Source organism: Oncorhynchus nerka, linkage group LG7 (assembly GCF_034236695.1).
Source record: "Oncorhynchus nerka isolate Pitt River linkage group LG7, Oner_Uvic_2.0, whole genome shotgun sequence".
Lineage (NCBI taxonomy): Eukaryota > Metazoa > Chordata > Actinopteri > Salmoniformes > Salmonidae > Oncorhynchus > Oncorhynchus nerka.
In genome coordinates, this window is record NC_088402.1 from 34,295,113 (window position 1) to 34,322,688 (window position 27,576).

Genomic DNA, 27,576 nt, shown 5'->3' on the forward strand with positions numbered 1-27,576 from the left:
ACCTGGAAGGGGTGGAGACAAGAACAAGGACAGGTGAAACAGATCAGGACGTGACAAAAATTGGAACATAATTGTGTTCATATGGTGCATGGGGTTCCAATGGTACATTTGTTATATTAGCACCCCCTTCAGATCAATTTCCCCAAAATGTAAACACAAAATGTAGGAACTCCAGTTGGGGTCTCAACTTACTGTTGCGAGTTAGAATAGTAGAATACACATGGTGCAACTTCAAAATTTGGTTTTGCATAAGCAGTTTTACTCTGTCAGTCACTGGTAGTCAGTCAATTAGCCCAGGTCAGCTAATTTCTTTTTATTGCTAAGTTAGTTTAGCGGCCAGCTATCTAAACTTGTTATCATGGTCGAATTAACGGCTGGGGGGGGCCCCATTGAGTCTCACTATTGATACACCAGTGTGTCAGTCTAAGTAACATAATACAAAAATCCACATCAAAATCTGTGAGTTTAAGATAGAGATATCATGTTTGTTTTGCAAGGGCTGTGTCTCAATCCACCACATCTGCCTCTGTCGGCCTTCCGCATCAGTCGGACACCTCCGTCAAAGTTGCCCTTCCCTGTACTAGCCTATAATATGGGAAGAGGGGGCAAGTTAATGTTAATGTCAGCATGACTGATGTTATGATTAAAAAAAACGATATAATTAAAATAAAATTGCATCCACGTGAAAAAGACAAAGAAAATGACTGGACACAAATAGGTTTATTTGGTTTAGGCATTGGAATCTGAGCATGGAAGAAAAGAGTAGAGGTACAGACATATTAAAAGCCTTTTAAACAAATACATCACCATATGTAGAGACTAAGCTGTATTATCCCATATGATAATTCCAGAGGTTTGTACAGAAATGTATGAGTTTAACCCTGAGAAAATAGAAATCTTATAAGCAGTCATGGGTAGCAAGACTTCTATTCAGTTGTAACCTACCAGGGGGAAGAGGAAAATTGGAGCTTTCATATTTCAACTATGTGTGCGAGCAGATAGCAGCCTTAGAATGAATGAGCAAGAGTTGACACACTCTGATGCCTCTAAAAATGTATCGGGCAATTGAGCTCCTGGACACTTTGTATTTCTTTCATCCACCATGGATGACCAGAATACCAATGAGGGTAAAGCAGGAAGTGTAAGAGTGCCTGAGTGAGTACAATAGTGTGTGAAACTTGTGTATGTTTTTTTTTTCTTGAGTGTTATGTACTAAATAGTCTCAAGAAAACATTGTGTCACCAAGATGGCCGACTTGTTCTATTTTTACAAGGTTAACAGATAATGAGCCAGACAGCTCAATTAATTTAACTTCTGTGTGAATATGGTGACAGAAGCACGACATTCTTGAGTTGATTTATGTAATTCTGTGTCTTGAACTATTTAAATAAATACATCTGTAATGACGTTTGCTTTTTGTACCACACGGCCTGTGAAATTATCAATACAAAGACATGCAGAAAATGAGACAGCTCGGTCTCCGTCTATGGCTACAGCTTTCAAACACATTATGTTAGTCCCTTACTTTCTTTCTTGGCCCTGAGACAAGGACACATCATCGTCTCTAAACAGTGTTGTATTACAGTTTCATGTTATATACTCACCAGAGGTATGGTTTCAGAAAGCAAAAGAAATCAACTTTAAAGCATTGTTTTTTCTCATTGGTCCTAGCAATCAGTTTCTAGTTCTCTACATTTGTTTTGATTTGTTTCTATCTGATGGGCCTTGTGGGCAGATGAGTATCACTTTGTAAGGCTTTGCCAAGAAAAACTTGAATTTGTTTAAATGCTCTGTTACACGTTGTCTTTAAAGTATTATGTTTTCTCACCAAAATCCCACCTTCTTGCCCAAAACCCAACACATGTCTGTGTTTTTCTCTTCATTTCTAACAAATTGTTTTACATCATCCTTACATTTCTACAAACCAAAAAAGGGGAAAGGGGTTACGATAAAAAACATTTTTTTTAAATTCACATAAAGTCTCAGTTTTGGTAACTTTTCCTGTCTACAGCAGTAAGAACAACATGTTGAGGAGGATAAATACATTTTTAAAAGAAGAACCAGCAAAGATTTGTATTAATGAGAAATCTAGTTCTGCCGCTAAATGGCTTCAAACTAAAAAGAAAAATAGTTTAAAACATCTCCCAGATCACAACACTTTTTTTTCTTTCTTTTGATATCACATTTGTTTCACCCCTTTCAATTCTAAAATAAGAAATGAGACCTGGAGTAAAAGTCTTTGTCAGACTTTTATACTGCAGTGTTTTTGCTAAACCTTTAACACTCATTGACATGAACCTTGAGGACTGTAGAGCTTTATTAGGAAACCACCTCTTTTGGTCCTTTTCCTTGGAATATGGGAGCCACTGTGGGCCTATACAACCATTTTTATTTTGTACCAATATACCCTGTTAAAGACTTTAATAACAGTTCAGTTACATGTTTAATACAACCAAGTGCGAGTAACATGCACTTGTCTGATACTTGGACCTAAAGTAGTTATGTTCTTTGGTTTATCCCGTTATTACATTTACATTTAAGTCATTTAAAGCTGTTTTAGATGATTCCTGTTGGCATATTTTGCCCTCAAGGTTCACAAACTGTCACAAAGTACACACATATACATACATACTGTCATACATACACGGATGATCCTGTGCTTTAGTCATGAGTAAATGTCATCAAAGGTAAAGACTATGAATGTTAAAATATGTAAAAGGTATTTGGTCACAATAGTATTTTTCATAAGACAGCTAGTTATTTGGCAATTTCAACTCTACAATTAGAAAGAGAAAGTAAGTACTCATTTTTGTATCAACATAGAACATCTCCTTGAAAATATATCCCATTTTCATTTGGTTTCTCTTTAAAGGTTAAAAGTTATATTCAACAAAATGTGATAGTTCCATGTCAAAAGGGGCAAGCCAAGAAAGCCATACAAAAGGACTTGCTTCTATTAAACAAGGCTAATTCACGTATCCTATAATGGCAATTAAATCAAAAGGAATGTTTTTGGCTTAGGTTCAGTTAAAGCACTCTTCCTACTGGCTACCCCTTAATAAAGTACAGGAACAACAAAAATCTGAAAACAATGGCGTAGTTTATCTCGTAAAGGAAGGTTTTGAAGGAAAAAAAACGAAAACCATTACAAATTTTACATCTTTGGACATCATTCAGCTTGGTTTTCATATAAAAACTTTTTGGGATAGGCTGACGAGGTGTTCTATAGTGGAAACTAGTGCCATGTCCATGCGTTCCAGGTTAGTATCTCCATTAAACTCCCTGGAAACAACATTTTCAGCCATCGGCTCAAAGCACCCACAAGTTCCCATGACAACCGATTTGGCATCTGGAGAGCCAACCAATCAGTATGGCCTAGAACAATCACCTGTTTGGCTTTGTGTCGGAGACCTTTCGAAATTCCATCGGGTTTGTGTGGACAAAACAAGCAAGTGAATTCACCCTTTTTTTAAGGATGACCACCTCTTGTTTTTTTTTTGGAGGACTCTATGAAAAAGGCCAGAGCATATCTCATTTCCTTTCATAACGGGGAAAAGGATCGTAGATACATTCTTTCGGGTCCATGTTTTCCATAAGGTACCATCCAATCACAAATACATCTTTGGAGATGGACATTCGTACAACATAGGAGGTGTTGTCGCAGGTATGATCACCAAAACGGCATGCCTACATCTTGAAGGAAATTGCCGGAAAATTACCAAACCTGTTGGACCCCCCCCCTCAACCGGACGGAGTTCTGTCTCAGCAGGTCCCTGGCAAGGACAAAGGCTTGTGCTCGTGACAAAGGATGGAGTGGGTTTGGCTAAGGCAAGTGGACAGGGTGTGGGGATGGTAACGCTCAGACACTGCCACAGTTTGGCTCTCCATGGCAGTCATTCAGGTGGGCACCCTGATGCTGGGCGGTGGCTGGCACGGGACTCTGGCATTGGCACAAAAAGTGAGGGGGAAGGGGGGATCAAGGGTATAGGATTTATTTTGGGGTTCTGAGGTAGGCTTGCTCAAGCAGCATCCATCAGGCTAACGTTAGCCTCAACTGTGACTCGGACAATCACATCAGACTGAGGTAGCTATCTTTGGAGGTAGATTTTGGTTAGAGTGGTTTGGGTAAATGTGGGGGAGGGTTGTGGTTGCCTTAAATGGTTCCTCCGGACATTGAGGCTAGTATGGTGATAAAGACAATCAACTCAATAAGGCTATTAGCAAGGCCGCGTCGTCACTTGTGTCTGTTAAGTATTGCAGAGCTAAGGCTAATTAAAGATAATGTAATGTTCCCTGACAAGAAGTTAGCAGGAATTCTCAGTGGAGTTTAGTACACTTAGTGCAAAGATTTCCTAAGTGGACCGGAACGTATATAGAGATCCTAAAAGGCCCCAGTAAGTCATTATATTTGGCATCAGCTGGGGCCTTATTAGCACAGTGTGAATGCATGTACTGTTACCAAGGGGACATAATTGAAACAGAAAATGTTGGTTATATCTGCTCTCCTTGGCAAGATAAGAAAGCCCAACATAATAGGACGGCATCTGTAGGAGGAGGCATTTCTCAAGGCTAGCGTTCTGAATTTACATGTGCACGTGCACAGAACAGACTTTGGTTTAAGAGGAGGGAAGGCGAGAGAGTACAGTGGAAACATGGAGCCTTTTTTTGTTTGTTAGCAGCAGCAGGTTTGTTGGTGGATGGATAGAACTATGGCGGACCCCTGGCATCACAGGACACTAGGGTGGAGTGTGGATGGGGATTTGGTTGGGCAGGCGAGGTGGAGTATCCATCGAGAGGCAAACTGTTGGGATGGAGGGTAGGTAAGGGTTTGGGGGGTTACTGGCCAATGCTAGCCTGTGCCCATGCCAGGCAGACCAGACGAGTGCTGCTCGATGAGGACCTGGCATTGGGCCGGACGCACCGGAGCCCCGCCATGACAGGTGGAGTCACGACTCTGGAAAAGAAAGAAAGACAAAAGACAGAGTGTCAGTCTATCATTTATTCCTCCTTTTGTCCAATGATGATTGCTTCTGCATTGTTGTTGACCAATCATCTTGTTCACAATTTCTACTCCTGGACTTAGTAACAGCGATATTGTTCAACACAGCTCTGGGGATCCAATTCAATCAAATAAGCCCCAAAGCTTTTGAAAAACACACCCTAGTCTCTAGAACACCTTGAAGTAATATATTTTTTCCTTGACGTGGTAACAATGTTTCGTTCAGTGGTAACAAATCCAGGCTTGATTGACTAGAGCCCGGAGGCTTGTAATCTATCATGGGGTCAGAAATCACAGACTGATGAGATCTAGATCTCAGATCGAATAGTTGGATGAGCTTGTGACAACAGAGAGATGGGAGTGCGAGCATGATAGATCAATTCATCCTGAGATATTGGATGTCCTGAAGGTGTCAACTTTGTTTTAGAAACTGAGTTACAACTGGAGGCCAAACTACTGTGGCGTCAATGCATGTGTCCTGGCAACTCATATCCTGCAGCTCTGATGTCATCGATGATTCAATTATAAGACTGCGACCTCTATTTAGCCACCTCCTGTCTGTTACAGGGATGAAAATAGCCAATAGAACCGTGGGCGAACAAAACGAATGGCCACATTGCATGAGAGGTTAGCTTAGTGTTTGCTGTGCAGTGAATGAATCAGTATGCCAATGTATCAGCGCACCGGCCCTCCTACCTGAGGCACTAACTCCAGGGTGACTTCTACAGGACGAGTGACCCCCTCTTTGGGGATCCCGTTTTGTCCCAGCTGTCCCCGGTCCTCCCCTCTTGGAACAGACCAGCTGTACTGAGTCCCTTTACTGCAGAACAAACTGGGGACATTAATACATTTCAATATTACATGCATACAAGTCCACTGTAAAAGAAAACACACACGGCTTCACAAATACAACTAACATGTAATGTACCAAAGTTGACGTTCACAATCTCACACTGACGAGATACATCATAGGCGATCAGGATATATCTAAAGTTTACCTGGCCTTAAAAACCCAATCTTATAATGGTAGGTAGGGCCCCTCCTTACCTGTGACGGTACCCAAACATGAGGAAGAGCACACAGAAGATGATGCAGGCCATGCCGATATGAATGCCCACCACTAGACCACCCATCGAGCCCTCGCTCTCCTGTCTACAGGTACACTGGTTCTCCCCACCTGCAACCAAGAAACACATGATGAGTACATCCATACATTCATTAGCCCGCACAAATACAGAGACAGAAACATTATGAGAAAACATATTGTATCCTTGTGGCAATGCCAAATACAAGTCTAACTAAGAGATTCACCCCAAAATAAACTTGACCAAATAATTAATACTTGTCTTGAAAATAGTGTTTATTATGCACTACTGACTCGACTCTAATATTTATTGGAAACTCACCACTGGTTTTGGCACTGCTGCCTTCTTCTGCCAGTGACACCAGCCTCTTGGAGCAGTCGCTCTCGCCGTTCCCGTTATAGGCCACTAGTTTGACTTCATACACCGCGCCGGTTTCTGCAAGAACAAGTCATAAGGCGACAGTGCCACATTATAAAATCCCTTCGACAATTTCGAAGGTCATATTTTTTTATAAATCGGGAGAAATTGAACGAGTTTTATTGACTGCTTGCGCGATATAAGCCAAGCTATTGATTGGGCGATTGAAAGAGATTGAATTTTGGGAGCATGTCGTTTTTCACTCTTCCCTGTACTGTTCCTTTCCCCTAATGCCTCCCTCCCTAACCCACTTACAACTGTCTTTCCTCTCACTCTGTCATCTCTATCTTGATATCTCCAACATCCTCCCATGTCTCCCTCTTTTAATCTCTCCATACAGATTTAGTCATTGCTACAGTATGAGAAAGCTTATACTCTGAATGCAATGATGCCGATCAGTAGCTGACACCAACCCATCCAGTAATTTTCCACTTAGGTGGCTTCACATTTAACAGTTGTTGTTTTTTTACAGATACAGCAAAACATGTCAGAAAAAGAAACTAAAGGAACATTCGAAGGTCTCCTTTTCACATTTCGTGAAGTTTATCTTCCATGCGCATGGTAATTAACTCGCTGTCACATGATCATTCAAATATGGGGTAATTGTTATTCTCCGCACCACTACAACCTTTTAAATCCAGCACTGGCCTGAAGATAACCTCATTGGAAAATCAATATCACATTTCATCTTCTTCAGAATTTTCTGACATTCAGTTATAGGAAAAAAACATGTGGCGGCAGTGCAGGAGTATAGGATGAAAGATTGGACCCCAGATGGGTGGTTAAGAAGACTGCTATGAGGAGAAAGAAATTAAAACTGCTGTATTACACCAGGTGTAAGTTCAACTTATTTGAATGATGACAAAGTCTTTAAAAATATATTTTTATAATTTAATATATTATTATTTTATACCATCAAATATAATAAATGTAATCTCTCTCTCTCTCTCTCTCTCTCTCTCTCACTCTCTCACTCTCTCTCTCTCTCACTCTCTCACTCTCACTCTCTCACTCTCACTCACCAAGGCGGGAGATGGTGTGGGCATTGACGTGGCAAGGGAACTGAACTGGCCCCTGGAAGTCGGCATGGGGGACCCTGCGGTAGGTGAGCCTGAAGCCCTCTGCCTTGCCAGGCTTGCTGGGGAGCTCCCATAGCACCTGGACTGCAGTGGAGTTCACCACCTTGGTGAAGAAGGTAGGGGGAGAGGGCACTACAGGAGGACAGATGAAGATTAGAACATTGGATGTGAAAAATAGAAATGAATGAATGATTGAAAAGGTCAGCGGAAAGATAGAAAGTCTATAGAGATGGTTAGAGAAGCAGTATGAATGAGAGATTGTCTAGTAATTCAATTCATATGGAGAGAGAGAAAAAGAGAGGGGTGAGGATGAAATGATGATAGAACTCAAAGAGATAGTAAGACAGGGAGGTGTTTATCAGTGACAGTAGATGATTGGAATAGTATATGGGAAATTAAATAAGTGCACGGACGTGGAGAGAACAGATGAGAAAAGTGGGATGTGAGATGTAAAATTGATGAAATTACATAAAGAGAGGGAAGAGGCGATAAGCACCTTTGATCGATCACAGGTTGTAAATAACCAGGCAGACTATCAGACCGTAGAACCATTTTAAAAAAATCTCAATCTTACCCCAGCCATATTCTAAATCTTATACTAGTCTAGCTACATCATCCTAAGCACTCTGCTGTCCGCTTTGTGCAATATACATGGAGCTACTGTATTTGGGGTAGGGGGATGTGAGTACATGTTTTCAAATGTTTGCAAATAATAAAATACTCATTTATTAATAATATATGTACACTATAGGTATAATCATACACCGTTTATAAATGGTTATTGTTGAAAGTAATTATAAAGTGTAACTGATCGTAGCAATAGCATGTTCCTGGTGACTTACCACCCCCTAGTGTTGTGGCCACCACAGTGCTGGACTGCTGGCTGGCACCCAATGGGGAGTAGGCCTTGAGGTAGATGGAGTAGGTGGTGGCTGGCTCCAGGTTGGTGAAGTCATGCTGGAAGGTGGTTTTACTGACTGCCTCCTGCAGCTCTCTACTGTCTGGCTCTGGGGGGAACAACAAGCAGTGTTATCATTAGGGTTAGGTTCCATTTCAGCAGGCACACTCAGTCAAGTGCAGCTACAGTATTTAAAAGAAGAAAAAAATCTCAATTGCTTAAACATCTGTCCTTAGTAAACATATCATTAGGCTGGCTTTCACCTGGCCAGGTCTTTTACATCAGCACAATGGAGGACAAGAGGCTAGCTTTGCTTTGAACACTGACAGAGTATCACACAAAGACTCTCGCTCACCGCTGATCTTGCGGATGTGAAGCACATAGCCGATGATGCCGTCGGTGATCTCTACGGGCGGCTGGATCCAAGCGAGCTGCAGGGCGCTGGGGGAGAGGGCGGTGGCCGTGAGGCCCTGGGGGGAGTCGGGCAGATCCTTGGCCAGGGACACGGCCAGACGGGCGCTAGCCTGGTTGGTGCCGGCCATGTTCTCAGCGATGCACTGGTAGATGGCCTCGTCCTCCGAGGTGATGCGCGTCACGGCCAGGGTACTGGAGGATGGAGATTAAAGATGATTTTTTTTCATCATTTATTTGAGTTAGGACATATTAAAACATTGGTATATTGGGTAAACAACAAGGGTTCATTTCTAACAGATGGGTTGGTTGGTTGTATGAATATGCATTCAAACAAATATTCAGATATACAACGGAATTATTTGTGATTCAAAACATAATCAGGCAGCTAATGAATCCCATCCTCTCGTGTTCAGTGCAAATGCAGAACTTCAGCCTACTTAACAGAGAGAGATGTCAGCCACTGTCGAACAGTGCTACCTTGAGGTGGAATATATGAACTGCTCTTCTGTAGGTCTGACCAGTCTTGATGAGAATGATATCATACCAGCACTAACTGATTTATATCAATTGAGAGGATGGGACCATGGTCCCAAAGCGTACACATCATTCAGTTAAATTGGTAATTCATAAATAATGTCTCAGATATGTCAAGGCAAAAACATTAAACACAGGATAATGGAAAGATCAACATTATTTCAAATTAGATTTTACACATATTTCACCATTTCTGATCATGGACTTTAGCCTAAATCAACTGCTAGTATGTGGGAATAACAAAATCATCTCTATTGCTGCCCAACAAAGTAGTTTGTTTCTGCTTTCAGTGGACAACCTTGGTTCCAGAGTATCTGGATGTTGATTTGGGGGTCTTTACGATTCCCCTTGGAAAGAAATCTAGGGGAAACACTGATTTTACAGATTTAGCGTCTATTGTCAACAAACGTTTTACTTGCAATGATTTTGATATGTGTTTGTTTTACATACTTAAGCTGAATGCACTGACTGTAGGCCTAATTCACTATAGATAAGACTAAATGACCAAAAAAACATACATGTAAACCCAGGGATGTATTCATTATATAACCTGCTTACCGTTTAAGAATGGAAGCAAACACAACAAAACAAGAGTTTATATTGTATAAATTCAGGAAGGCCCCTCCCCGTTTCATTCAGTTTGCTTCCGTTTAAGAAATGTTTTGCGACAGAATCGGCGGAATGAATACACCTCTGGTGTACAGTACCTGTTGTTGTTGGTGAGCTTGACATTGTCACCGGGCATCAGGATCTTGCCATTCTTCAGCCAGATGAGGTGAGGCTCGGGGACGCCTTGGGCCACACAGGTGAACACAGCACTGCCTCCCGCTGGTTTTGAGACAGACTGCGGCCACTGCATGAACTCAGGGGGAGCTGGTGGGAAGAGAATGATGTAAATTCAGCAAAAAAAGAAATGTCCTCTCACTGTCAACTGTGCTTATTTTCAGCAAACTTAACGTGTAAATATTTGTATGAACTTAACAAGATTCAACAACTGAGACATAAACTGAACAAGTTCCACAGACATGGGACTAACAGAAATGGAATAATGTGTCCCTGAACAAAGGGGCAGGGGGTCAAAATCAAAATGAAGAGTCAGTATCTGGTGTGGCCACCAGCTGAATTAAATACTGCAGTGCATCTCCTCCTCAAGGACTGCACCAGATTTTCTGGTGTTACCCCACCAGAGATGTTACCCCACTCTTCCACCAAGGCACCTGCAAGTTCCCAGACATTTCTGGGGGGAATGTCCCTAGTCCTCACCTTCTGATTCAACAGGTCCCAGACGTGCTCAATGGGATTGAGATCCGGGCTCTTCGCTTGCCATGGCAGAACACTGACATTCCTGTCTTGCAGGAAATCACGCACAGAACGAGCCGTTTGGCTGGTGGCATTGTCATGCTGGAGGGTCATGTCAGGATGAGCCTGCAGGAAGGGTACCACATGAGGGAGGAGGATGTCTTCCCTGTAAAGTTCAGCATAGAGATTGCCTGTAATGACAACAAGCTCAGTCCCATGATGCTTTGACACACCGCCCCAGACCATGACGGACCCTCCACCTTCAAATCGATCCCGCTCCAGAGTACAGGCCTCAATGTAACGCTCATTCCTTCGACAATAAATCCAACCATCACCCCTGGTGAGACAAAACCACGACTCGTCAGTGAAGAGCACTTTTTGCCAGTCCTGTCTAGTCCCGCAACGGTGGGTTTGTGCCCATAGGCGACGTTGTTGCCGGTGATGTCTGGTGAGAACCTGCCTTACAACAAGCCTACAAGCCCTCAGTCCAGCCTCTCTCATCCTATTGCAGACAGTCTGAGAACTGATGGAGGGATTGTGTGTTCCTGGTGTAACTCGGGTAGTTGTTGTTGCCATCCTGTACCTGTCCTGTAGTTGCCATCCTGTACCTGTCCCGTAGGTGTGATGTTCAGATACCAATCCTGTGCAGGTGCTGTCACTGCGAAGACGATCAGCTGTCCGTCCTGTCTCCTTTTAGCGCTGCCTTAAGGAGTCTCACAGTACGGACATTGCAATTTATTGCCCTGGCCACATCTACAGTCCTCATGCTTCCTTGCAGCATGCCTAAGGCACGTTCACACAGATGAGCAGGGACCCTGGGCTTCTTTCTTTTGGTGTTTTTCAGATTCAGTAGAAAGGCCTCTTTAGTGTCCTAAGTTTTCATAACTGTGACCTTAATTACCTACCGTCTGTAAGCTGTTAGTGACCGTTCCACAGGTCCATGTTCATTAATTGTTTATGGTTCATTGAACAAGCATGGGAAACAGTGTTTAAACCCTTTACAATGAAGATCTGTGAAGTTGTTTGGATTTTTACAAATGATCTTTGAAAGACAGGGCCGTTTCTTTTTTTTTGCTGAGTTTATTTGTTGTAAGTGTATTGTGTATGTAAGTGTATTGATTCATCTTTGTATCAATTGCATTCGCTTGTAACTTTGCATGAAAGTAAAATATAGGACTAGCACTTTCAAAAAGTCAAGAGGGGAGGTGGAGGATATGAGGAAAATGGGAGGAGGCCAATAGGAAAGGAGAAGAGAGGAGAGGAGACGAAAGGAGAGTAAGCAGGTTAGTGATGTGGAGTGATGAAAAGGTTGTTTGGAGAAAAGATAGGAAGAAGGCAGAAGAACAGAGGAGGATGACAATAGAGGAATGATTGAGGGTGAAAGTAGAGAGAGGGAGAACGGCATTGATTAGAATGACAAGGCCTTTTGGGGGAGAGCATTGAGTTCTATGTGCTGTCAGTCTCACAATGAACTATAGAGGGCAGTACTGATCATGTTTTGGGGCAGCTGTACTATCATATAAAGGTGGTTATGATCATTGCAGTCCTTATAGTATGGACCTTGAGAAGTGAATGTGATTTGATCATATCTCTAGACCCTATAGTTTTATACAGTTTCCTCTAACTTGGTAGAAACATAGCTCTCAAATCTAACTATCTAAATACACAGTAGGTCCCTGAGTTTGTCCTGACCATGTGACCTGACCAGGAAACACTTTGTCCTTAGTTATAGTAGCCTATAGCATACTACCCATATTACATATACTTCAATGTGTATCAATACATACAAACATCCCTACATCTACCACAACAGATCGATAAAAACATTCCCAATGATTTCCCCTCCTCTTCCCGGAGCTTGAACTTAACATATGGAGAGCCTAGACTTCCAGAGGACAGCCTAGCCTAATCTAACCCTAACCCCAGTCCCCACTTCTCTATCCCCATTTTGACCCTGCCTGGCCCTCTGGTGTCCCCGGGACAGATGCAGGGTTCGTCGTCCCGCCTGACACCAGGCTCAATAGCACACAATGGGACATGCATATATGTAGAGACCCCCAGCCCCTTTTCACCTAAGCATCTAATTGATCTATTGACACTGACACCCCCTGAGCCCCTGTCCTCACCCCTCCCTGGCTGAGACCCAGAGAGACTGGGCCTGGGAAGAGAGAGAAACAGGGTCCAATGGGAGGTAGAGAGGGAGGGAGGGAGGGAGAGTATGAGAGAAGACAGAGAGAGAGTGCGAGAGAGAAGGGAGAAATATAGAGAAAGGGAGCGAGAGAGATGAAGAAAGAAAGAAAGCAAGAAAGGGAGAGAGATGGAGGGAGGGAGGGATGGAGAGATGAGGTTGTGAGTACTGGAGGGTGTGTGTGTGGGGGGGGGGGGGGGGTCAAGGGTCATAGAGACACCCATTAAAATAGAAGACCATTAATCAATGGAGGCATAGATTTTATATTCCCCAAATTGCTTTCCCTCTGATGGGCCCCAATTTCTTTAAACATACGGACACCAATACAGATCCCCAGAATCTATAAAAGGCTTGGAGGGAGTTGTTGTTGAGCAATGGCCGTCAAAGTGTCTTTTGCTTGTTTGTTTAATCGGTAAGAGGAATGTTGAGGGAGATGTGAGGACATAGAGAGACATTAAAAGATATTGAATTGCAAGAGAACTCTTGGAAGTTAATCTGAAGTTCACTTCAGCCTGTCTTGTAGCTGCCTGTTTGAGTTTGTCATTAAATCTAAGGCATTGCCAGCTGTAGCACTGAGCACTGTAGCATTTAGGTTAATGGCCTTCAAATATGTCTACACTATGTTTTGTCCATTATATTTCACACCGAATTCTCACAGAGCTCTAATGGATGATGAACAATAACTTGACATTGAGAGTGACTATATCATGTCACTACTATGTCATGTCACTACTATATCATGTCACTAGCCTGATGATGTATCATTTAATTATTGGAGATGATAGCATGCACTGGTTTCAAACACCCAGCCTGCTGTTGTTCTGTGAAAGGGTTGAGTTTGTGTTAGGAGAGATGATGACAGCAGGGGGGGACTAGTGAGGGATAAATATTGGGCCGATTGTTGGGAGGGGCGACTGGAATGGATGTCTGAAGCACAAAGGGGGTGTTTTTTGTGTGTGTGTGTCACGTGTGTATGTGTGGCGGTGAATGTGCGCACATGTGTGTGTGTAACTGTGTCATCAGTCTACACCCAAATAGCCTTCTCTCGCCATGACTCCAGGTACACTTCACACTTCACACTTCAGCAACAAAAATAAAATGGTTTAAGTGGAACGTAGAAAAACTCATTTTCTCACTCTTTTTAATACATAGAGGTGGAACCAAGGAGAGAATTGCTGTCCATCCCTTCAGCTGATCAACTGTGTCTCTCCAGCTGAGATCTAACTGTCAGCTTCAGTGTCCATACATCAGGCCAATCCATAGCATGTATTGATCAATTAGACTTTTAGCAGAGTCTTAGACCTGACCTTGAGTTTCATCACCAGGGGCATTCCTCATCACCTTCCTTCCTTTGTTTAGCTTTTTGTCTTTTGTGGTAAGAGTATATTTTTGAAATATATATCACGTAGGTTATGTTGTTACTAGTTATAGTTTCCTAGATAGTGTGAATCAGAGTTGTATAGAGATCCTTATACAGTATGACTTGAATATGGCCCTCGCCTCAGTTACTTCATATACATTGTGTGAAGTATATTTATCAAAAGGTAACTGATTTAGTTCTAACACCATTTATTTTGTAAATCGAGTTTTGGAATATGTTTGACATATTTACATAATGGACACAATTTGGTATGTTTCTAACATGTGTTTTATAGTCCGCTTACAAAGTATGACGGTGATGTTTCTAACTTTATACATTCTGATGTTTATTTTTTTCTAATCCATGTGGTGTGTTCTGTCACTTAAGTGACACATTCATGAAATAATGCCCTATTTCCAAATATTTATGTTCTACTTTCTGACAAATATGCCGTTTGGTTCTGACACTCATATCTAACGTGAGCAAGTCCCCCTCAGTAAGCTGACAGCTGTGGGATATGCATTTTAAAGCATTTCAACGATTCCAACCTTCTCCACATTTTTCATATGAAAATGTTCTACCCCATAAAAAGTCTATGGATGAGGGGATGGTTATAACTGGCGCTCCATTCAGAGAAAGCAGTCATCACACAATGGCCTGGCACCCTTTGTGCCCCCCCTCACTCGGTGTGTCCCCCTGGACTCTGTCCCCCACCTCCTGACCACCAGCTGTGACAAGAACAACTGCCTGCCCCCCCCATCCCCACCCACCCACCCACCCAAACACCGCAGTAACGAACGATAGGGGGTGGGGACTGGGGGAGTGGTCACCTTCCTCCCTCTTTGGGGATGCATCTGTCTTACCCTCCTCCAACTAAAACCCCACCCCCTTCTCCATCTCCTTCCATATCTGTCCAGTCCGGTACGGTGTCCCGTCCTCTCTCCTCCCTGACTTTGACGATTTTCCTATAGCAGGCCCTCCAGGACAGGGACAGGGGTAAGGGATGAGAGGTGATCCCTCCCCTCCCCTCCCACACAAAATGACCATCTTCAGCTTCTGCTCCTTCTTTTTTCTCCCTCATTCTTTCTCTCCTCTCTCCCATTGTTCAAATCTCTGGCCTTGCATCTGTCCTGTCCTATCCTGGCTGTCATCCTGTCCTGTCCATGACCATGGCCATGACTGGTTCAAGAGCAGAAGGGAGAGGGAATTGGACTGTCTGTCATGAGGACAGTGTGTGTGAAAGAGCAGACCTCTATGCCCTCCAATAACCTTTAAGCAGTGCATATGTCTAAGGGTTTCCAACTTTAAAGTAGGACTTTCAACTTGTGTGGAGTCTGACATCATAATAACAGCATGATATCTCAGGATATTCCATATTATTCTATATTATCAGACTTGCCTTATTGGTAGAAATAGGGAACAAAAAATAGATGAATGAGCTAAAAATAGTGAATTAATTAAATAATGAATTAGTCCCATGGTCATTGCTATTCTATATGATTTGTGCCTAACCAATACGTTTGTATTATTATTATTGGGTGCAGCATGGCCATTTTAAGTCCATACTATGGTGGTGGATTGTAGCCACAGTATCAAGTATCATAGAAAATATTGAGAGGACATTCTAGCTGAATATACCTCGAGTATCACACTTTGAAAGGGACTAAGATTTTAGATCACTTTGGGCCTCCATTTGACATTGACAATGTCCATGAACCAATAATTTCACCCATTTCATGTGACCACCATCCTAAAAAGCTCTTTGTTATTTTTTCTTTAACAAATAGAGAGAAATTAATTAATTAATGAATTAATTAATACATTAAAGACCACCTCGTCCAGGGCCAATCCACTTGTGAAAGACTGATAGGGAGAACTATTGATTGACCAGGTCAAAGAGGCTGACACAACATGGATATGGGAGAGCCTTAACAGCTGGGTGCAAAGTAGAGTGATTTAAATGGAATACGGGGGTGAAGGGATATATGGATATCTAGGTTACATGACTAAGATATAGGCCTACCTTCTTTTAGTTTTTTACTTTCTAGGTAATATTCTGCTAGCTTGGTATCAGGTAACATTTTGCTAGCTATAGGTTACATTTTGTTAGGTATTATGTAAGGTGTTGGTAGCTAGGGATTGTAACAGTTTGCTTACTACTAGCTATTGTGACTAAGCAAGCAAGCCTTGTCGAAACCAGAACGCCCATAAGGGCAGGAGCCTATCTCCTGTTTCTGTAGCTTGAGGCAGCTTTATGTACAAGTACACCCCCTGGGCAGGACGCTAGCCTATCACAGGTATTGTCACTAGGTATTGTAATAAGTCCTTCAAAACAACTATATTTGGCTAGATCATTAAGTAAAAGCTAAATACATTGTAATATACTGATTGACTTTGAAAGTGCAAATGCATTATTAGATATATTACATCAACATCAATATATTGCATATACAGTATCAGTTACATATTCAGTGGCAATTATTGCTTCTAGAGAGGCAGGGGAGAAAACGCATGATTACATTCTGATATACAGTGCATTCAGAAAGTATTCAGGTCCCTTGACATTTCCACATTTTGTTACGTTACAGCCTTATTTTAAAATGGATTACATTGTTTTTTTTCCTCTGATAAATCTACACACACTACCCCATAATGACAAAGAAAAACAGTTTTTTTGACGTTTTAGCAAATGTATTAAAAATGAAAAAATGAAATATCACATTTACGTAAGTATTCAGTCCCTTTACTCTGTACTTTGTTGAAGCATCTTTGTCAGTCTCTGAGCTCTATGGACAATTCCTTCATGGCTTGGTTTTTGCCCTGACATGCACTGTCAACTGTGGGACCTTAAATAGACAGGTGTGTGCCTTTCCAAATCATGTCCAATCAATTGAATCTACCACAGGTGGACTCCAATTAAGTTGTAGAAACATCTCAAGGATGATCAATGGAACCAGGATGCACCTGAGCTCAATTTCATGTCTCATAGTAAAGGGTCTGAATACTTATATAAATAAGCAATTTCAATACATTTGCAAAAAAAAAAAAAAAAACTGTTTTCACTTTGTCATTATGGGGTATTATGTGCAGATTAATGAGAATTCATTTGAAACCATTTTCTAATAAGGCTGTAATGTCACAAAATGTGGAAAAAGTCAAGGGGTTTGAATTACTTTCCAAATGCACTGTAATCCTATCCATAGTTGTTTATGGTAGGGCAATTATTTTCTTATTATGTTGTTGGTCACTCACATTACCCAGAGATGGTCCTTAGTATATTGGTCAACCCTTAGGATAGCCAATTAAAATGGGGGAGGGTGAAATATGAGGAGGGTGAACATATGGACAGTTCCTGGGTGATGGATGGGCCTGATGGATGAGGTATTGGTAGCAGTGGACACACACACACACACACACACACACACACACACACACACACACACACACACACACACACACACACACAAGTCCAGCTGGAGACCAGTGTCAATGTTTAATTACAAGTGGGAACTCGGGGTCTCTCTCGCGCCAATAGTATCAACAAAAACGACCAACCCCCATCCCCACCTGCACCTCACCCCTCCCTTCAAAGCTCCAAGGGGGCCAAAGGTGAGGTGAAAGGGTGGAGCTTGGGTATCGACTCCTCTCTCCCAAACTCACCCATTTTCCTTCCCTTCCCTGGCAGAAGTCATGGCCAATACAGGTTCATGTGATGGCATCAGCAAGTCCCAATAGCCCAAAGCTCAAACCCTACACCCACACACCCCCACCCCCATCACCACCACACTTTCTGGACATGGACCCCCCCATCCCCTATCCTGCTCCTGTGATCACGTGTATCTGTCAGTGTCATGGTCAGTTGATGGTCATTTACTGACCCAGGATAAAGCTTTATCAATGTGATCAGCAGCACTGGGTTGAAACGATAGAACCATTGGCTAAGGCTCACTCTGTGACTTGTAAAGCTATTCTTGGAGGATATCATTTACTGTATAAATGCTTAATTAATCATTTAAACTTTACTTTGACTCAGGCTCTGCCTCTTAGTGAGGTGAGGCAGGTACAGTATTACCGTTTGCATACTATTGTGTTGACCTTAACTGTACTCTCCTGGCTCTGATATTTTATTTTCACATTGTCATGTTCAGCACAGTGCTAGCAACATTGGTGGATGTGAAACTAGGCCAGCTCAACAACCTGGCTCGGGTTACTTCGGCATAGTAGTGTGAAAAGGGTTAGGAGGGAGCTCACCTTGCACCACCAGTCTTCCCAGTGCAGTACGCCTCATCCTGGTCCCGGGGCGGTTGGCGGCGCACACGTACACCCCCGAGTGCTGCAGCGACACGTCCGAGATCATCAGGTTTCCAGTCCCCAACACCTGGATGCCCTCCACCCCGATGGAGCGCCCATCTGGAGAGAGCACACACACACAAAGGAATAAGACATAGGCCAACATAATACAAAAAAACACAGGGTTTAATGAAAAGCAAGTTTGAAACCTTAAGTTTATAGGAGGGTTGGTTGTTTAGCAACAAAATCAACGCGTGCACAACTATGGGGCAAAACAGGTTTGGCTTAGATTGTTGACAACATGTAAACTAGATTGCATCTCCAATGTTTATTAAAAACATAAAGTTGTACAATGAGCACTTGTTGTCTCAAATACAGCATTACAGTTGTTGGTTAGCTAGCTAGCACATTTTTGCCATGTTAGCATAGACGTGAAAAAAGCAGTAAAAACACCTCAAAACAAGGTATGGTATCAAGAAGAAGATAAAACTAACTAAAACGAGCCACTTACGATTCCCTACACGGCAGTTTATTGTCATTGTTGCTAGCTATCTGGCCATCCACAATCACAACAACAACAACAGCCTTCTGCCGCATTGAAGGGGGCACATTGTTTTCATGACATTCTCAGCTCACTCATCTATAGAGCAACATAGTGCATAATACGCAGAATAGCTAATACAGAGATCAACTCATTGTTTAGCTACAGTCGTGGCCAAAAGTTTTGAGAATGACACAAATATTAATTTTCACAAAGTCTGCTGCCTCAGTTTGTATGATGGCAATTCGCATATACTCCAGAATGTTATGAAGAGTGATCAGATGAATTGCAATTAATTGCAAAATCCCTCTTTGCCATGCAAATTAAATGAATCCCCCAAAAACATTTCCACTGCATTTCAGCCCTGCCACAAAAGGACCAGCTGACATCATGTCAGTGATTCTCTCGTTAACACAGGTGTGAGTGTTGACGAGGACAAGGCTGGAGATCACTCTGTCATGCTGATTGAGTTCGAATTACAGACTGGATGCTTCAAAAGGAGGGTGGTGCTTGGCATCATTGTTCTTCCTCTGTCAATAATGGTTACCTGCAAGGAAACACGTGCCGTCATCATTGCTTTGCACAAAAAGGGCTTCACAGGCAAGGATATTGCTGCCAGTAAGATTGCACATAAATCAACCATTTATCGGATCATCAAGAAGGAGAGCGGTTCAATTGTTGTGAAGAAGGCTTCAGGGCCCCCAAGAAAGTCCAGCAAGCGCAAGGACCGTCTCCTAAAGTTGATTCAGCTGCGGGATCGGGGTACCACCAGTACAGAGCTTTCTCGGGAATGGCAGCAGGCAGGTGTGAGTGCATCTGCATGCACAGTGAGGCAAAGACTTTTGGAGGATGGCCTGGTGTTTTCTCTCCAGGAAAAACATCAGGGACAGACTGATATTCTGCAAAAGGTACAGGGATTGGACTGCTGAGGACTGGGATAAAGTCATTTTCTCTGATGCATCCCCTTTCCGATTGTTTAGGACATTTGGAAAAAAGCTTGTCCGGAGAAGACAAGCTACCACCAGTCCTGTGTCATGCCAACAGTAAGGCATCCTGAGACCATTCACGTGTGGGGTTGCTTCTCAGCCAAGGGAGTGGTCTCTCTCACAATTTTGCCTACGAACACAGCAATGAATAAAGAATGGTACCAACACATCCTCCGAGAGCAACTTCTTCCAACCATCCAGGAACAGTTTGGTGACGAACAATGCCTTTTCCAGCATGATGGAGCACCTTGCCATAAGGCAAAAGTGATACAGTGCCTTGCGAAAGTATTCGGCCCCCTTGAACTTTGCGACCTTTTGCCACATTTCAGACTTCAAACATAAAGATATAAAACTGTATTTGTTTGTGAAGAATCAACAACAAGTGGGACACAATCATGAAGTGGAACGACATTTATTGGATATTTCAAACTTTTTTAACAAATCAAAAACTGAAAAATTGGGCGTGCAAAATTATTCAGCCCCCTTAAGTTAATACTTTGTAGCGCCACCTTTTGCTGCGATTACAGCTGTAAGTCGCTTGGGGTATGTCTCTATCAGTTTTGCACATCGAGAGACTGAAATTGTATCTTATTCCTCCTTGCAAAACAGCTCGAGCTCAGTGAGGTTGGATGGAGAGCATTTGTGAACAGCAGTTTTCAGTTCTTTCCACAGATTCTCGATTGGATTCAGGTCTGGACTTTGACTTGGCCATTCTAACACCTGGATATGTTTATTTTTGAACCATTCCATTGTAGATTTTGCTTTATGTTTTGGATCATTGTCTTGTTGGAAGACAAATCTCCGTCCCAGTCTCAGGTCTTTTGCAGACTCCATCAGGTTTTCTTCCAGAATGGTCCTGTATTTGGCTCCATCCATCTTCCCATCAATTTTAACCATCTTCCCTGTCCCTGCTGAAGAAAAGCAGGCCCAAACCATGATGCTGCCACCACCATGTTTGACAGTGGGGATGGTGTGTTCAGGGTGATGAGCTGTGTTGCTTTTACGCCAAACATAACGTTTTGCATTGTTGCCAAAAAGTTCAATTTTGGTTTCATCTGACCAGAGCACCTTCTTCCACATGTTTGGTGTGTCTCCCAGGTGGCTTGTGGCAAACTTTAAACAACACTTTTTATGGATATCTTTAAGAAATGGCTTTCTTCTTGCCACTCTTCCATAAAGGCCAAATTTGTGCAATATACGACTGATTGTTGTCCTATGGACAGAGTCTCCCACCTCAGCTGTAGATCTCTGCAGTTCATCCAGAGTGATCATGGGCCTCTTGGCTGCATCTCTGATCAGTCTTCTCCTTGTTTGAGCTGAAAGTTTAGAGGGACGGCCAGGTCTTGGTAGATTTGCAGTGGTCTGATATTATCGCTTGCACAGTGCTCCTTGGGATGTTTAAAGCTTGGGAAATCTTTTTGTATCCAAATCCGGCTTTAAACTTCTTCACAACAGTATCTCGGACCTGCCTGGTGTGTTCCTTGTTCTTCATGATGCTCTCTGCGCTTTTAACGGACCTCTGAGACTATCACAGTGCAGGTGCATTTATACGGAGACTTGATTACACACAGGTGGATTGTATTTATCATCATTAGTCATTTAGGTCAACATTGGATCATTCAGAGATCCTCACTGAACTTCTGGAGAGAGTTTGCTGCACTGAAAGTAAAGGGGCTGAATAATTTTGCACGCCCAATTTTTCAGTTTTTGATTTATTAAAAAAGTTTGAAATATCCAATAAATGTCGTTCCACTTCATGATTGTGTCCCACTTGTTGTTGATTCTTCACAAAAAAATACAGTTTTATATCTTTATGTTTGAAGCCTGAAATGTGGCAAAAGGTTGCAAAGTTCAAGGGGGCCGAATACTTTCGCAAGGCACTGTAACTAAGTGGCTCGGGGAACAAAACATTGATAATTTGGGTCCATGGACAGGAAACTCCCCAGACCTTAATCCCATTGAGAACTTGTGGTCAATCCTCAAGAGGCGGGTGGACAAACAAAACCCCACAAATTCTGAAGAATTCCAAGCATTGATTACGCAAGAATGGGCTGCCATCAGTCAGGATGTGGCCCAGAAGTTAATTGACAGCATGCCAGGGCGGATTGGAGAGGTCTTGAAAAAGAAGGGTCAACACTGCAAATATTGACTCTTTGCATCAACTTCATGTAATTGTCAATAAAAGCCTTTGACACTTATGAAATGCTTGTAATTATACTTCAGTATTCCATAGTAACATCTGACAAAAATATCTAAAGACACTGAGGCAGCAAACTTTGTGGAAATTAATATTTGTGTCACTCTCAAAACTTTTGGCCATGACTGTACCATCATTAACTCTGTGTGGTATAAATTAAGGCCATTCTGATTGCATGAGAATAGTTGTTACCCAGCCTGCTCCAGGACACAATGGGCCGGGGGTTCCCTGTGGCAATGCACTCCAAAATGGCTGTCTGGTGGACGGTGATGGTCAGGTTCTGGGGCCCAGAGAGGATAACTGGCTCCTTGTAGATCCTGGAAGCCTCACCTGTAGAGAGCGAAAAAGGACACGAACACAAACAAAGAGAGAGAAGATAAAACTACTGTTAAACAGGTTCCTCGGCTGAACCAGACCATGTTCGGACTTTGGCTTTAGCCTATAGGGATTTTGTCAACATTTATGTGATTAGCATAAACGTGGTCAGTTTGATATTCTTTATAGTGTCCAAAACAACTCAAATATAGATTGAAAAGCTACATGAACAAACCCATTGAAAGTGCACTATTGACAGGTCCCTATATGATCTATACTGTAAGGGCTGGTTTCCCAAGGAACAGATTAAGACTAGTCCTGAAATAAGATGCGCTATCAATGGAGAGTTGCCAATTAGCATGCTTTTTAGTCCAGGACAAGGCTTCATGTGAGTGGGGTCAGTACCACTCACCGGTTACATTGAGCACAGCCTCATGGCTGAAGCGTGTGTTGGCGATGTTGGAGGCCATACAACGGTACACCCCGGCATCAATCCGCCTCACACCAGTCACCTGGAGGATACCCATTGGCAGGAGAGTGTACCTGGACAAGGGAAAGGGAGGGGTTTAGAGAGGTGTGAGTGCACAGGTAGATGTGACATATAGTTTGGCTGAGAATTTAAAAGTTAGCTACTTTTTCAAAATCTCTGTCTGCAGCATGGTAGCTACATCGCTAATGTAGCAATTTATCTTGCAGGGTGACACCAAGCGCCAAGTTCATTTGCAATCATCCCAAAATAATAACATTATGAACCGTGTGTGTCTGTGTGTGTGTGCGTGCGTGCGTGCGTAGGAGTGTATAGGCCTATATACACTGAGTGTCCAAAACATAAGAAACCCGTTCCTAATTTTGAGTTGCAGCCCCTTTTGCCCTCAGAACAGCCTCAATTTGTCAGGTTTAGACTACAATGTGTTGAAATCGTTCCACAGGGATGCTGGCACATGTTGACTCCGAAGCTTCCAACAGTTGTGTCAAGTTGGCTGGATGTTCTTTGGGTGGTGGACCATTCTTGATACACAAGGGAAACTGTTGAGCGTGGAAACCCCAGCAGTGTTGCAGTTCTTAACACACTCAACCCAGTGCACCTGGCAGCTACTGCCATACCCCACTCAAAGGCACTTAAATCTTTTGTCTTGCCCATTCACCCGCTGAATGGCACACATATACAATTCATGTCTCAATTGTCTCAAGGCTTAAAAATCCTTCTTTAACCTGACTCCTCCCCTTCATCTACACTGATTGAAGTGGACTTAACAGGTGACATTAATAAGGGATCATAGCTTTACCGTGGATTCACCTGGTCAGTCTATGTCATGGAAAGGTGTTCGTAAATGTTTTATACATTCAGTGTATTATGATGATGTTACCTGTTGTCGGTAGTAGTGAGTGGGGTTCTGTCCCTTTCCCAAGTGATGTTGGCCTCTGGCACACTATTGACTTGGCACTTGAAGCGAGCCACACCGCCATCGTCCACTGACATGGACTCTGGGTGTGTGTGGAACTTAGGGAGGGCTGAGGAAGAAAGAACAACAAAAGTTATATCTCCATTTAACATTTATTGACACGGGATATTCAAATTGAGAGAAAATCTCTCTTTTGCAAGAGGAGACCTGGTCCAAGAGCCAACAATATTATACAAAAATATATATCTATAAGATGTACATATAATTAATATGCATATGCACAACATATGAAAGTCGTTCATTCGGTCACGTGTGTGTGTGTGTGTGTGTGTGTGTGTGTGTGTGTGTGTGTGTGTGTGTGTGTGTGTGTGTGTGTGTGAGAAAGAGAGACAGCGAAGGGAGAGGGAGAGAGCGAGAGAGATGGGGGCTTTGGGATTTGGGTGTTGAACAGTATGCGTAGGACAGTTTGTGTCTGTACAGAATGCACGTGTTTATCTTAAATCTTGTCTGAACACAATGCTTTGTGTGTGTGTGTGTTTTGTGTGTGGCAGTACACTTAGTGGGGTGTACCATTCATCACCCACAATGTCACAAAGAAACACAAGAGATGAAAAAGTCTGAGGTGGTCTCGGGTTGCCAGATATGCAATTAAGGTGTTCTCAGCGTGGAGCATCATGTATAACAGTCTATAGATTCCGATGGGGTTTTGGGTTGCCAGGTATGTGACAATGGTGTTCGCAATATGGAGAACAGAACAGACTCTCCTGTTATGACAGAAAGGGGATTACATGTAGTGTTCTCCTATAGATAAGACAAAAGCCATTGTTTGGCCTCCACTGTTTTTATGACTTCTGATTAAAGCAGGGACATATAAATAATGTCTGGTAAAATGACTGTAGCATTACACTGGAGTGAATGGGAGGACCTGGTAACATTCACTGCTGGTTCTCTTCTAAATCACATTCAGAGGGGAATATTATTGACTAATTGTGTGTTTGTGTAGCCAGGCTACACATTGAACATATTACTCATTGTAAAGCCTTGTTCACATTACCCATAAGCACTCCGTTACGAATGTCATGCATTTCAATGGGGATGTCCACAACGGAGGGAAAATTAAACGCCCCCTTGTGTTTGAAGGCTCCGTTGCGAGCGAGACGCCGCATACTTTGACATTTTCCAAACTTTGCTTCGTCTTCAATCCAGCCAGAGTCCGTTGAAGAACAGAAAGTTACCAAACCACAGCAGATGGTGAAAATATTTGGTTTTCGGTGATGTCTTTCTGGGATAGCTAGAAACATATAAACAATTACCCATTATATTATATGACTGTTGCCTCCCGTTTAAGTTTATTGTGATTGTAATGATATTTTTTTAATTATAATTATTAGGTGGAGGTCGCTGGCTACAGTGAGGTCCTGAGCGCTCTGGAGCAGGTTTTCATCAAGGATCTCTCTGTACTTTGTTCCATTCATCTTTCCCTCGACTAGTCTCCCTGTCCCTGCCGCTGAAAATATCACCACAGCATGATGCTCCCAACACCATGTTTCACCGTAGGGATGGTGCCAGTTTACTTACAGACATGATGCTTGGCATTCAGGCCAAAGACTTCAATCTTGGTTTCATCAGACCAGAGAATCTTGTTTCTCATGGTCTGAGAATCCTTTAGGTGCCTTTTGGCAAACTCCAAGCAGGCTGTCATGTGCTTTTTACTGAGGAGTGGATTCCTTTTGGCCACTCTACCATAAAGGCGGGTTCTTGGTCACCTCCCTGACAAAGTCCATTCTCCCCCGGTTGCTCAGTTTGGCCGGGCAGCCAAGTCTTGGAAGAGTCGCCACCATTCTTCTATTTAAGAATGATGGAGGCCACTGTGCTCTTGGGGCCCTTCAATGCTTCAGACATTTTTGGTACCCTTCCCCACAATCCTGTCTCGGAGCTCTACGGGCAATTCCTTCGACCTCATGGCTTGGTTTTTGCTCTGACATGCTCTGTCAACTGTGGGACCTTTTTATATACAGGTGTGTGCCTTTCCAAATCATGTCCAATCAATTGAATTTACCACAGGTGGACTCCAATCAATTCGTAGAAACATCTAAAGGATGATCAATGGAAACAGGAGGCACCTGAGCTCAATTTCGAGTTTCATAGCAAAGGGTCTGACTTAAGATGGGTAATCTTTGCATTGATACAGTTTTTAAAATTAGTTATTTAGCTACTGTATTTCTAAGTGAAATTAGCACAAGTAGTGATTGGCTGGTGGAGAGCAACCATGCCAGAAAGAGTAAATTAACCATTTCCTTTAATACTCAATACTATTGTGTCTTGTGTTGTGTATAGATAGATAGATAAGTGTTTTCTGTTTATTGTACTGTATGTGTATTGAGTGTTAGATATGCCCTCTACATAAGTGACTGTTACGTAGGTCACCATTACATAAATAACACTAGTGAACCATAAAACAGTATGTAAGGCAGGTGAACTCACATGCCAGCTGAACCCGGGCCTTGCGGCTGACCAGCATGCCAAAGCGGTTCTGAGCGGCGCAGTCGTACTCTCCAACATCCGTCTCACTTCCGACTCTGTCTAGTCGTTTCTGGAAGCTCTGGATGAAGAGGGTCCCATTGGGCAGCACCTGTACACGCTCCCCCACAACTACGGGCACCCCGTTCTTGCGCCACGTGATCGAGATGGAACCCTCGCCCTCTACCCGGCAGTCCAGCATCAGCGGCCGATCCCGCACAGCGATGACGTCACTGGGCTCCAATAGGATCGCCAGCTCCTTGGCACCACATACATCTAGAAAGGGGCGTGAAGAAGATCATTGGCTGTTAAGGTTGAGAACATCAGTGTTGGTTCATGTTGTAGACCAGTACAGTGGGGGTGATGCTATTGCATGTGTCTAATCACCCACTATGAGTGAATTCACTAAGGAACTTAATGTTGGCTATATATAGTAGCTTACCTGTTCATCCAATCACTTTAAGATCAGTTAAGAGGACCAGTAAGGGAGATTGATACTCTGACCTTATGGGACCATCCATTAAAGGAAAAACTTCAAACTGAATTTGTAAACTATACCTCACAGAACTTTCTACTTGGGCATTGAGCATGCCATGGCGGGAGCCTTGCCTGTCTCTAATCCATTCATACACCAAGATTCCTATCCCATTCCCTATGTATCTGTGTTTACAAGCAAAGTCTGAGACGCAACAACACAGAAGGGGACCGGAATAGAGATGGACAGCCACGTTCGCCAGGTGACGAACTCTTCCAACCCCAAAAACTGCCCTTGACACTCTACACTGGCCAACTGATTGATGGCTGTGTTAGTTCCGCGACCAAAACACTTTTACTGAAACCGGCCACAATAATAGGGCTGAATGCCGGGGAGTCATTGAGCCAAAGAGGGCAGGAACAATGGCTGAGATGGAGGCAGAAGACTAGAGAGGGTTAGTGGGGTCAAGTTAGGAGAACTTCTATTGAACCAAGCGCAGACCGGCAACAATGGCGCAGTGACGACACTTACACTTGTTTTTACCCTACCTTCCGACAACCCCCTAGAAAGTCCCAT

General features: G+C 42.9%; 1 protein-coding gene across 1 annotated transcript; it reads right to left on the bottom strand.

The window, feature by feature from the left end:
• Positions 1–4,849: 4,849 nt before the first annotated feature.
• LOC115132565 (immunoglobulin superfamily DCC subclass member 3-like) lies at positions 4,850–27,576 on the bottom strand. The gene is made up of 14 exons (XM_065021049.1): positions 27,549–27,576; positions 26,490–26,801; positions 23,970–24,114; positions 23,015–23,145; positions 22,480–22,617; positions 18,525–18,683; positions 10,134–10,299; positions 8,834–9,084; positions 8,423–8,587; positions 7,524–7,712; positions 6,406–6,519; positions 6,047–6,176; positions 5,696–5,831; positions 4,850–4,954 (listed from the first exon to the last, which is right to left on the bottom strand). The coding sequence occupies exons 1-14, from the start codon at positions 27,574–27,576 to the stop codon at positions 4,850–4,852; spliced, it is 2,169 nt and encodes a 722-aa protein (XP_064877121.1).

What these genes read in the sequence shown, in the direction of transcription:
- LOC115132565 (XM_065021049.1), bottom strand. Translation starts at nt 27,576, where the DNA reads ATGGGACTTTCTAGGGGGTTGTCGGAAG. An exon ending in CAGCAGTGCCAAAACCAGTG is followed by an intron (nt 6,177 to 6,405) that starts GTGAGTTTCCAA and finishes TCTTGGTTGCAG; the next exon opens with GTGGGGAGAACCAGTGTACC. An exon ending in ATGTTTGGGTACCGTCACAG is followed by an intron (nt 5,832 to 6,046) that starts GTAAGGAGGGGC and finishes TAATGTCCCCAG; the next exon opens with TTTGTTCTGCAGTAAAGGGA.